Source organism: Asparagus officinalis, chromosome 1, assembly GCF_001876935.1.
Source record: "Asparagus officinalis chromosome 1, Aspof.V1, whole genome shotgun sequence".
Taxonomy (NCBI): Eukaryota; Viridiplantae; Streptophyta; class Magnoliopsida; order Asparagales; family Asparagaceae; genus Asparagus; species Asparagus officinalis.
The window spans coordinates 118,295,015-118,306,956 of record NC_033794.1 but is presented as its reverse complement, the minus strand read 5'-3'; the positions used below and the strand labels follow the sequence as shown (position 1 = coordinate 118,306,956).

At 37.4% G+C, this 11,942-nt stretch overlaps 3 protein-coding genes across 3 annotated transcripts in view; 1 reads left to right on the top strand and 2 right to left on the bottom strand.

Moving 5' to 3' along the window:
* On the bottom strand, positions 7,438-8,781 carry LOC109840295. The gene is made up of 2 exons (XM_020408876.1): positions 8,136-8,781; positions 7,438-7,997 (listed from the first exon to the last, which is right to left on the bottom strand). Exons 1-2 carry the CDS (start codon positions 8,779-8,781, stop codon positions 7,438-7,440), a joined length of 1,206 nt encoding a protein of 401 aa, XP_020264465.1.
* Positions 9,289-10,466, top strand: LOC109844113 (glutathione S-transferase T3-like). The gene is made up of 2 exons (XM_020413099.1): positions 9,289-9,866; positions 9,946-10,466. The coding sequence occupies exons 1-2, from the start codon at positions 9,579-9,581 to the stop codon at positions 10,318-10,320; spliced, it is 663 nt and encodes a 220-aa protein (XP_020268688.1). The 5' UTR covers positions 9,289-9,578; the 3' UTR covers positions 10,321-10,466.
* Positions 11,539-11,942, bottom strand: part of LOC109840287 — a 1,282-nt gene continuing 878 nt past the window's right edge. Inside the window, exon 5 of the mRNA XM_020408864.1 lies at positions 11,539-11,572. Within this exon, the coding sequence (XP_020264453.1) occupies positions 11,539-11,572 (34 nt within the window). The remainder of the gene's footprint in view (positions 11,573-11,942) is intronic.

Genomic DNA, 11,942 nt, shown 5'->3' with positions numbered 1-11,942 from the left:
GGAAACCAAAACTTCATTCCCGCGTCAAACCAACAATTCCCTAGGGGAAACACTGTCCCGTTCAACTCACCAAACAATTTTCAACAAGCTAACCCAGTTTTTCCAACCCAACATCCTCATCCTCACCAGCCTACAAATCCTTCAAATTCTGATCATGACAAACGTTTGAGTGTCTTAGAAAAGGGTTTAGAAGCTATGATCAAAGCTTCTACACAAACTACTAACATGTTGACCCAATCATCCACTACTTTAAATTCCTTCATGCAAACCACCGGCCAAGTGCTCAACTCGAACACTCAAGCCATAGCCCGGTTAGAAACCCAACTTGGGTAACTAGCCACTGCCGTAAGTGAGAGAGAAAAAGGAAAATTCCCAAGTCAACTTGTTGCAAACCCTAAAGACACTGGATCCAGTTCCAATAATCCAGCTTAATTGAATGCAATTTACACTCTGAGATCAGGGAAACAAATAGACAATCAAGTTAGAATGCCACCGGATCAAACCCTTCTCCCATCCAACACACTCCTTCCGATGAAGCAATTCCTTCTGATGACCAAAATGCTAAACTTGAGATTAAGCCTGATCTAGATAGGTATAGGCCCGTTGCCCCCTTTCCAGATAGACTCAAACCTAGGAAAAACTCCCCGCAGATCCTAGAAACGTTTAAACAGGTCAAGATCAACATCCTTCTCCTAGATGCAATCGAACAAATTCCCTCTTATGCAAAGTTCTTGAAGGACTTATGCACTAAGAAAAGAACCACCAACATCCCCAAGAAAGTCTTCTTAGCTGTCAACCTCAGTAAATTTTTTTCAAAACCCATGCCGTTAAAATACAAGGATGCTGGTTTTATTTTATTTTATTTTATTTTATTTTATTTTTATGTCACACTATATGGGTGGCCTAAAGTTATGCTCATAATGTTTTTTTGAAGTAAAAATAGGTCTATCAACAGCTAGGTGTAGGAGAACTTTGTTAGACCCTAGAGGGGGGTGATTAGGGTCTTATGCTAATCTAATCCGATTTTATGCCAATTAAAACTAGTTAACAAATATATTCTTGCAAGATAGATATACAAAGAGTTAAGTGCAAGAATATACAATATACACAAGGTGATATATCCTAGCAAAGAGGTATACTATATGATATATGCAAGGATATATAAACTAACACAAGATAATATATCCTACCAAGAAAATATACAATATGATATATGTAAGGATATATAAACTAACACAAGATGATATATCCTATCAAAGAGATATACAATATGATATATGTATAGGATATGTAAACTAACACAAGGGGTAAACAATCTAAACAAGATAGTGGATGATATAAATAATGAGCTAATGACAATGGCGATAAGAAATATAAACACAAGTATAAATAAACGCCAAAGCACACTCAAACACAAGATATGATCACGGAGTTCGGACCTTCCGTCCTACGTCTCCGCTCCCCACTCCCGGGGAGAAATCCACTATCAACCGGGTTTTCTACGTTCACCCGAATAACGTTTACACCTCACAGTATCGGTTTTCAACGCTCACCGATCAACGTCACTCCTCACACTCGGTTTCTAGCTCACCGAAAACCTCACTACACACTCGGTTTCTAGCTCACCGAAAACCTTACAACACTCACAATGTAACAAATATAAATTTGTTCTCTACAATAGATGAGAACACAATGAAAGCACAACTCAAAGTTACAATCTCTCACCACCCAACTATACTATGTATGAAAGATACAATAAGCTCAATGTGGGTGTGTGTGTAACAATGAGTAAATAAGATCAAATCAACTAAACTCAAGTATGAAATCTAGCTTAAGAACAATGATAATCAATCAAGTATATAAATGTAAAGCTAGAGTTTGAGTTTAGAAAACTTCTCAATTTGATAACAAGAGATGGAGGGATGATAGTTGGAAGCTCAAACTTCAATAGATAATCTCCTCAAGCTCTTGTGGAATTTGATTCACCAAAACAAACTCTCAATTTGCTTAAAAGCTTTTTAAACACACTTAAACCAAACTAAAACCCTTGTTAAAAACTTTATTAAACTTGATTAAAAACTCTCTTAGTTGGTTTGAAAAGACATCAGCAATGGGGTATATATAGTCTCCAAAACCTCAGCCTAAAACCCCAAGCCAAAAGACAAAACAGCCCCAAGCAACGGTCAGAAAACTAGCCGTTGGAAGCTGAAAAAACACTCGTCGGTCGACCGGAAAATTCGTCGGTCGACCGAAAATTTTCATCGGTCGACCGGACCGGTCGACCGACAGGCTTCTGTCGCCCAGAGAACTTTTGACCTCAGGTTCGGTCGACCGGTGCGGTCGACCGAAATCTGACATATTCAAAAATTGTTTTGCTGATTTTAAAACGCTGTTTAAAAATATCAAATAAATTCCAAAAAATGTAAAACTTTGGGGAATGATTGTAGACATGATAATAAACATGCTACAACGACTGGTTTCGAAAAAGGACTTCCCAAATGAAAAATATCATCATTTTACAAAATAGTCCAAAACATGAAAACCTGAAAATTGATATTTTGATATTTTGACTTAAACAACATTTTGAAACCTTATGAAATGATTGTATAGACTTGATAAAAGATATAACATGTTGTTATGAAGTCTATAATCTAGAAATACAATATTTTCATAAATTTGCATATTCTATGCAATATATTCAAAACACTAAATATAATTTCATTAAATATAAGCTTGTTAAAGGTGAAATCATATATAGGCATATAAACATGAAACAAAATAGTATTTTCCAATTCTATTCATTTGTTTCATAGTAAAACTTGAAAACTATCAAACCAAAACATATACGTATATATATAACTATATATATACAAAATTCAAAACGTGTATGTGTGTATATGATTGAGCTTAAAGTACTAACACACATAATATAAATTCCTAAACTAAATTACCCAAGCAATCTTGATCTTCAACGAAGCTCTATCTTGGTACACTTGCGGATGAAGCTAAACTTGGATCTTGAACTTGAATTGTACGATGCTTCACTCCACAATTCCACCAACCTCCTCTTGATATGATCGTGTAGGCTCAATCCATCCAACCTCCAACTACGTTGTTTGTCTACAATGAATAGATAATACAAGCACCTCAAAACAAGAAGGCCAACAAACTGTTATTCTCTCGTTTTGGACTTGTGCAGTTCTGACAGGAGGGTGTTTACGACCCCCTGTATAGGAAACCACTAAGGGTTTGTTTGCTGGACTTGGATCTTCTTTAACTGGGGCTTTGCCTCGATCATCAGCCGAAGGACCGAGGCGATCCGCCATAGTGATCTTGAATTTTGACAAATCTGGGCTAACCCAGGGTTTCACCGGTGATGAAGTAGACGCTGTTGCAGTAGAAGGACCAGGATTGGGTGTCGATGGAACTGCAGATGTGGGTTTGCGACACTGATGAACATCACGACCACATGAAGTGCCGCGGCAGTCTTCACTGTCGCGGTTGAACAAAGTGCCGCGGCAGCTCGGACTGCCGCGGTCGAATAGATTACCGCGGCAGTATGAGCTGCCGCGGTAAGTGTTTACATTCCTCTGTAATTTTTTGGTATTTTCATTTTTTGGAACCCAAGCTTTGCAGTTCTTCGATGGCTTTTCAGACACCACTTTCTTCTTGTTCCTCTGCGCTTGTTGACGAAGGGCACGAGCGCGAGCCGCCTTTGCTTGACGCCTTTGTATACGCTCTTTGAGAGTAGAACGGGCTCTTTTGACCAGAGTCCATTCCTCCGTCGTAAGCTGTGCAGAGATGTGATTGGTTTGCCGTTGATGCAATTGGTTCACATTTTCCTTTCTCGACTTTAAGTCCGTATAGTAATGGACTCCGTCGGTTTTTTGCATGGCCTTAGCCAATTGACGAGCGCGGCGCTGGCGTTGCCTTTGACGAGCCCGCTTTGTCATTATTGGCTGGCCATGATTTAAGGACTCTTTAATTGGTGTAGAGTCCTTAGGAGCAGAGATGTTGCAGAGAGATTCCTTGGCGATGACTTGGCAAGAATCTTCATCTGCGGTCTTCATCTGAATTGGAGACTTGGAAACTTTCTTTGAAGAAGAAATCTTCCTGCACTTGCGGGACGAGGAAGATTTTGAGGATGAGGATGACAAGTACTCCTCGAATTTTGCTTGATCGAATTCGTATTCGATCTCTTCAGTGACGATGATTTTGATCGGCTGCGACACTGCGGCCTCGGCAGCGAGGCCGCTGGCTCCCACTGTGGTCGCCAGTTTGTTTTCAGCGAAAGTCGTTTCCATTGCAGATTCCATTAAACTTCGATTGCTTACAGAATATTACAATGAAAAATAAACAAAATTACAACTTTCGAGAAAATAACACAGAAGTCGTTTATCAACTACTGTTTTTGTGGGACTTTGCCTGTGCCGGGAACGCTTTGGCTCCGTTGCACCCAACCGCATTCAAAGACGTCGTGAGGGTTTTATGGGATCTCTCCTTCGTTTGTCGAAGTAAAGATTTAAAACGAATATCTTAATCGATGTAAGATTCCGTTCTTGCAAAAGATCAAGTCTAGCTTAGACCTAGGAATCTACCGAATGATGCTTGTCAAAGCCGTGAAAGTTCTCTCTCTTCTTCAAAATCATGAAAGCCTCCAAGTCCTATCTGCCCCGCCAAATGCCCTCTGTCCTTTATTCGTGGTGTAGGGAGTAATCTCTATAGCGGTCTCACGTGCACCACAGTTGCAAACGGCGGGCAAAAAACTGAACCGCAGTGTTTTCTCCTTTGGCCGCTGCGCATCTACACTGCCGCCCGGCCTCTGGCGCCCGGCCAGATAGGCTGCCCGGCCAAAGAGACGGTTATCAGCACGTTCCATCGTGCTTAAAACCGTTCTCCCACGACCTTTAACCACTTTTTTCGTGGTTTAACTGCTTGTCCACGTCAGCACACGTTCTATTTCTGATATGCTGCCACGTAGGCCTCAAAAAATCATCATATAACTGCCTTGTAACCGCCACAGCACTCCTTTAACATAGCCGCGACACCCTAGGTTGCAGCGCCTAAGCCGCGACACAACAGGCTGCCGCGCCTTAGCCGCGGCACTATGTGCTGTCGCGCCTTAGCCGCGGCACTATGTGCTGTCGCGCCTTAGCCGCGACGCCATGGGCTGCCGCGCCACCTTGTGTTGCCTGATGACGTGTAAATTGTTCTCCCATATTGTTTTGAGTGGTATTTGGATGTCTGCAAGCATTTTTCGACGCCTACAGCGCAGAAGAAAAGTCATTTTGTAGTTCTCACAAACTCGTGAGGGTCAATGGGATTGCCAAAGACATCCATTGATCTTCGTCACAACGGTGTTAGGTCTAAAAATCAAAATCAAATATTTTCTTTTCATTTTATGTATATTTTGGCCGTCCACTTCCAAGAAGTAAAAAGTGTCCATTTTGACTGAGGGCCTGTTTGTTTGTACAGAAATAATTGTGAAGTAGCTGAAGTAAAAGAAGTAGATGCTACTTCTGCTACTTCCAAGCAAAAAAGTGTGTTTGGTTCTCTGAAAAACTTACTTCCAATACTTCCCTAAATGTTTATGTGGCGACTACGTGTCATCCTTACTTTCAAAATATTTTTCCAATCCTCAATACTCAGAAGTAGCTCGGAAGTAGTTGAAATGCATATTAATTATGACATAAATAATTTTTTTATTAATATTTTCTTTATTAGTTACTTCTAACAACTTTTCATTGATAAAATTACTTCCTAATAACATTTCCTCATGTTATCCAAACAAAAAAAAGTAAATGAAGAGGAAGAAGTTCTACTTCCATTACTTCTAAAAAATATGAAACAAACAAAAAAATGCTATTTCCACTACTTCCTACTTCATAGCTTTGAAAGTTACTTCTATAACCTACTTCTTATTTCTAATACTTCTATTATCTAAACGGGCCCTGAAAAATGATATATAGAATTTTGTTTCTTAGTAGAAGAAGGATGCTTTCTAATTTTTGGTAATTTTCTGTTTTTGAGAGTACGTTGCGCGGTGTTATACGTGACTCTCCATAGGATTATTTGGAGTGGGTGCAATACAAGATATACAACGAGAAAGTAGCGTAAGCAACAAAACAAAAAGGAAATACCACCGTACGCTTTGTGAGATCCAAGAACCAACCTCCTTAATTTACGAAGCAAACAGTCCATGTGATGGTGGCAAGTGCACTCATGTGGCTTCAACTACCCAAAATCAATGGGAATCAATTTACAATTGAAAGCCACTTTCAACCAACTCATTTTAGAGTGTAATCTTACCAACAGCAACATTACAATTCTTGAATTATTATTATTCCATATAAAAGTAGCATGCTTGAGGCATGAAAACTAAGATTAATATTTAGGTGAGTTATGCTAGTGAGGCTTCTATTATTATTCTTACACTATAGCAGAACTCTAAAATTTGAGAAGAATGGATTATGATAATTTTATGTTCTAACAATATTAGTTACCTTTGATCATACGGTCGAATTAAAAGGATTAAAATCGTCAAAGATAAAAGTTTCGGTTTTACATCAGAGTGCTGTAACGGGGACCCAAAATATAGGACCAAAGGAGGAGACACACTATTGCATAATGAGTTGGTCATGCCAACTCATTATGCAATAGGGAGGGGGTGGCCAACTCATTATGCAATAGGAAGGGGACACCTCACATGTCCCCTCCCTTGGTCCCATATTTTGGATCCTTAAGTCATTTTTTTTTGCATCATCATCGTCAAACATAATCTGATATTTTTTAAAGAGAAAAATTAATAAAATATATTATAAAAATTATTTGTGATTATGATTGAGAGAGGTTATTTGTGTTTAATGCATTTTCCAACTGTCCTGGCGTTACCTCCCACGCGCTAACAACCAATCCTACGCTGGTGTTAATTCCTATCCCCAGTCAACTCGCTGAAGAACACATTGACAAGATGATTGACAACTAAAAATGCAGCCGCTCTCATCATACGTATAGCTAGGGCGTAACTCGTAAGGGCATCTCCAACTCATCGCATCAAAATGGTGTAAATTTTGCATCAAAATAGTGTAAAAGTCACATCTAACATTAATTCATCTCCAACTCATTGCACCATTTTTTGCACCAAAAAGGAATATTCTCAGTATCTTTCTTTTTATCTATTTTTATATGATTATTTTTTATTCCCTATATTTTTAACTATTTCAACAATTAACCCCACATATCAAATTTTATTTTTTCACGTATTTTCCAAACAAAATGATTTATTATTTAAAAAATTAAACTAATAAAACAATAAAATATTATATTTTTATTATTAATATTGCCAAAATATTACATTCAAGAACACAACAGAAAATAAAATACAAGAAAATAATTAAACATTAACAACAATGTAAAAATTACAAATTTAGTATGCTCTTAACTATCTGAATTAGTGTATTCCTCCCATAGATGATCTATCAATGCATTACGAAGCGCAATATGGGCATCTTTATCCTTGATTTTTCCGTAACGTGCAATAAATTGAGTAAATCTTGTAGTTTCATCTGCTACCATATCAACTTCTGGTGTTGGTGCTTCCCTCACTTCTTGAATTGGTGCATAAAGATCACGTTCATCCTCGATTATCATATTGTGCATAATAATGCATGCAGTCATTATGTCATGTAATACATGTTTTTTCCAAAAACGTGCTGATCCTGCCACGATTGCAAATCGTGATTGGAGAACTCCGAACGCACGTTCTACATCTTTTCTACATGCTTCCTGTTTCATGGCAAAATATTTTTTCTTCCTACCTTGTGGCTGTTGGATTGTTTGTACAATAGTAGCCCATTTCGGATATATACCATCAGCTAAATAATAACCCATATTATACTCTTTTCCTTGAATAACATAGTGAGCGGGAGGAGCAATACCTTGAGCTAGGTTAGAGAAAAGATTAGATGACTCCAGCACATTGATATCATTATTGGTGCCTGGCATACCAAAATATGCGTGTCATATCCAAAGATCATAATCTGCCACATCTTCAAGGATAATAGTTGGTGACCCACTACGTCCTGTGTATTGCCCAGACCATGTTGTTGGATAATTTTTTCATTTCCAATGCATACAATCAAGACTTCCTAACATTCCTGGAAAACCACGTTTTTTTCTAATATAGAGTAGCCTAGCAATATCGTTAGCGTTAGGTGTTCGTAGATACCGCTCTGCGAATATTTCCACCATAGCACGACAAAATTTTGTCATACTTTCAATTGCTGTTGACTCACCTATTTTAACGTATTCGTCCGTAGCATCAGCTGGTAGACCGTATGCCAACATGCGAAAAACAGCTGTTACTTTCTGTAACGGTGATAATCCCATTCTACCAAGTCCATCACTTCGTTGTTGGAAGTAATAGTCATGATCTTTCACTGCATCAACAATACGAAGGAACAAACTTCTTGACATCCGATATCGACGACGAAACATATCTTCTCCAAAACGTGGATTATCGGCAAAGTAATCTATGACCAAATTCTGATGCGCATTTTCTCGATCGCGGTTGATCACTGCATGACCGGGAATCGAGCCACCATGGATCGGTTGGTAGTTGTGTTGACGTAAATTGTTAACGAGGATCATGTTGTTGTTGATGTACTCACAAATTACTTCTTCGGTTTCATCAATCTCTGCAATGATATTGGACAGAAAATTATCATCATCCGAAGATGAAGATGATGATAAGTATGATGGACCTCCAACATCGAAATTCATTTTTGAAGTAAGAAAAGAATGACTGAAGTATGCAGAAATGGAGAATAATAATTTTAACACAACAACGAGTAATTGTGTGGATGTACCTAATCTAGTATGCTATTTATAAAACTTTGCTTAGCTGTATACATGGAACAATGTGTAAAGTTGAGCTGATTTTAGGAAATGCTTTCTAGCTGTTATCAATTTGTCACAAAATTCAAATTAGCTTTTAGCTGTATACGTTGGACAATGTGTAAAGCTGAGCTGATTTTAAAAATTGATTCCCACTCGTATAAAGCTTTCACACAATTCAAGGAAAGCTGAGTTGTGTATACGTTGGACAATGTGTAAAGCTAACCTGATTTCAAAAAATGATTCCCACTCGTACAAAGCTTTCACACAATTCAAGTAAAACTGAGTTGTGTATACGTTGGACAATGTGTAAAGCTAACCTGATTTCAAAAAATGATTCTCACTCGTACAAAGCTTTCACACAATTCAAGGAAAGCTGAGCTGTGTATACGTTGGATAATGTGTAAAGCTGACCTGATTTCAAAAATTGATTCCCACCGACAACTTTGGATAATGTGTTAAGCTGATCAGTTTGTACAAAATGATTCAATTTCAAATGTTGACCACCGACAAATTCAAACCAACCGCAAATTCAAATTCAAATTCAAATTCAAATTCAAACAAAAAAAAACAAATTTCGATTGGCTATAAATAACATTCACGAATTCTACTTCAAACCACCCAATTCGAAGTATTTCTTCAAAGTATTTCTGATCTCCAAACCTACCGCTTTTTATAAAAAAATGTCTGTTCGATCAACTGGATACACGGTTACTGAAGATGTGCTCCTTTGTCAAGTATTCTTGGATATTTCTCAAGACCCTATTATCGGTAGAAACCAGTCTCGAGATGCATTTTGGTCTCGTGTGGAGGACAAATACAATGAACTTCGAGATCAGCATTTTGAGATGCGTATGAGCCGATCAATTCGTTCTCGAATGGAAATCATAAGTAATGAAGTAAGGAAATTGAATGCGTGCTTGAGACAAGTAGAGAATCTGAATCCAAGTGGTGCTTCAGATGAAGATATTGTAAGTATTCTATTAATTATCGTCTGAATTTTATTATTATTGTTGAAATACATAACTTGATGTTCACTATAATTTGCAGTTAGTTCGAGCAAAGATGTTATTTATGCAAGAACCAAAGTACAAAAAAGGTTTCAAATTTGATCATGTCTGGAATATGGTTAAAAATTTCGAAAAATTCAAAGATGATGTCCCCACAGCAAGACAAGTTGGTCGAAGACAATCCCAAAGTGTGAACTTCGACTCGTCACAATCAGATAATCCCACTCCGGAATCTCCTATATCAACATCTCCTGGACTGTCATCATTTACTCCATCTGAACGACCTATTGGGGTAAAAAAAGCTAAATTGAAAAGGAAAAATGATGATCATGAGTCAAGTGTAGTGGACTCCATCGAGACCTCCAACAATCGACTTATAAACAGGTTAGACAAGGCGAGCTTGGATAGCATTTGATATCGAACGAGAAAAGATAGCCATGAAAAAAGATAGAGATGAATGGAAAATTATAATGAAAGATTTGAATTCCATTGCTGATCCAAACGTGCGTGAGTACGTTCGAGCTCAACAGATTAAAATAATACAAAAAAGAAATCAACAAGAACAAGGGTATGCTTCTAATTTTGGCAATTATTTCAATGATATTGGACACTCTAGCCCCGATCTAACCAGATTATTGAGAGTTGCTTGTCCATCTTAAGTAATGTCACCATGTTTAGTTTGTATTTTATGTTTTATTTTAATGAAGTTTTGTATTATGTTTGTCAGTTTTTATATGTTATGTATTTTAGATATGTAATTTATATTTGAATTATGTATTATGATTGCTCTTTATATTTCATGGGACTTTACTTATAATGTCTAGATTTTAATATTATAATTAATAATAATGTCTGTTAAATTTTAGCATTTTTTTATTTTTAAAAAATAATTTATTTTGTCCAAATTATATAATTAGGGTAAAATTATAAAATTTAAATATTATTGGGGTTGTTTTATATATTTAATGAAACAATTGGGGACAAATTGTAAATATATAAAAGTATGAGGTATAAAAAAATTGAAAAAATAAAAAAATAAAAAAAAACAGTAATGGGAGAGATGAACAGTGTGACGCCAAATATAGTGTCGCGTTGTTCATCCCCGTCAAAATGCGGCAATAACTGCCGCTCGGTTGGAGCTCCCACGCACTTTTTGTCTCAAAATGTCGCTGCGTTGGAGATGGGAACAGTGACGGATTCAGAAATTTTTTTCTACGAAACAAGTTGTACTTTTTTAGATAGACTTGAACCAAGTATTAACACGAGGAAAACCCACATCTATACTTGTTTGGCCTACTTAATTAGGATTAAATATCTTATTTAAGTTTTAGGCGTGAACTCAATGACATTTAACTTTCTTTTATTTTTTGGCTTATTGCTTTTGAGACGATCTAAAATCAATTCTCACCAAACTTGTCACAACCACATCGACCACCCCCTACGTATCCGCTGCCCACACCTAAGGCTCCCACGTTCAAGAATCTCAATCAAAACCAACAGTAAAATGACAGCTACGCAATCTCAATATTAGACAAAAGCTCCATGATAGATTCCATTTCATTTATATATACATACACATGCTCCACAACTCAAAAACCTTAGGAGCCCATTTTCTACCATTCTTTATACAGATTCAAGGCTCCCATTCCCTCAAAATAGACTCATAACTAATAAAATAAAATAAAATAAAGTAAAAAAAGCTCCCATGCTCATCTCTCTCTTATTTACACATACATCTTTAATTACAAATTCTCAAGAGAGGTAGAGCCCAAAAATAAAAATAAAAACTCACCAAAGATTTGGACTAATTTACAATAATCCTTAGAACAAGTTTGCAAATAACCCCCTCTTAACTTCTCACTTCTATCGTGTTAATTAACTCCTCAGGTTCAAAAAATCTAGGCCATGGCAGAGATGCTGTGGGTCCCGCGGCGGTCACGGTCGAGGCAACATTCAAAACCCTCGATCCGGACCGGAGCTGGTTTGAACCCGAACTTGGTTCGGGCGCAACCCGAACCCGAAATTGAAACCGGCTCG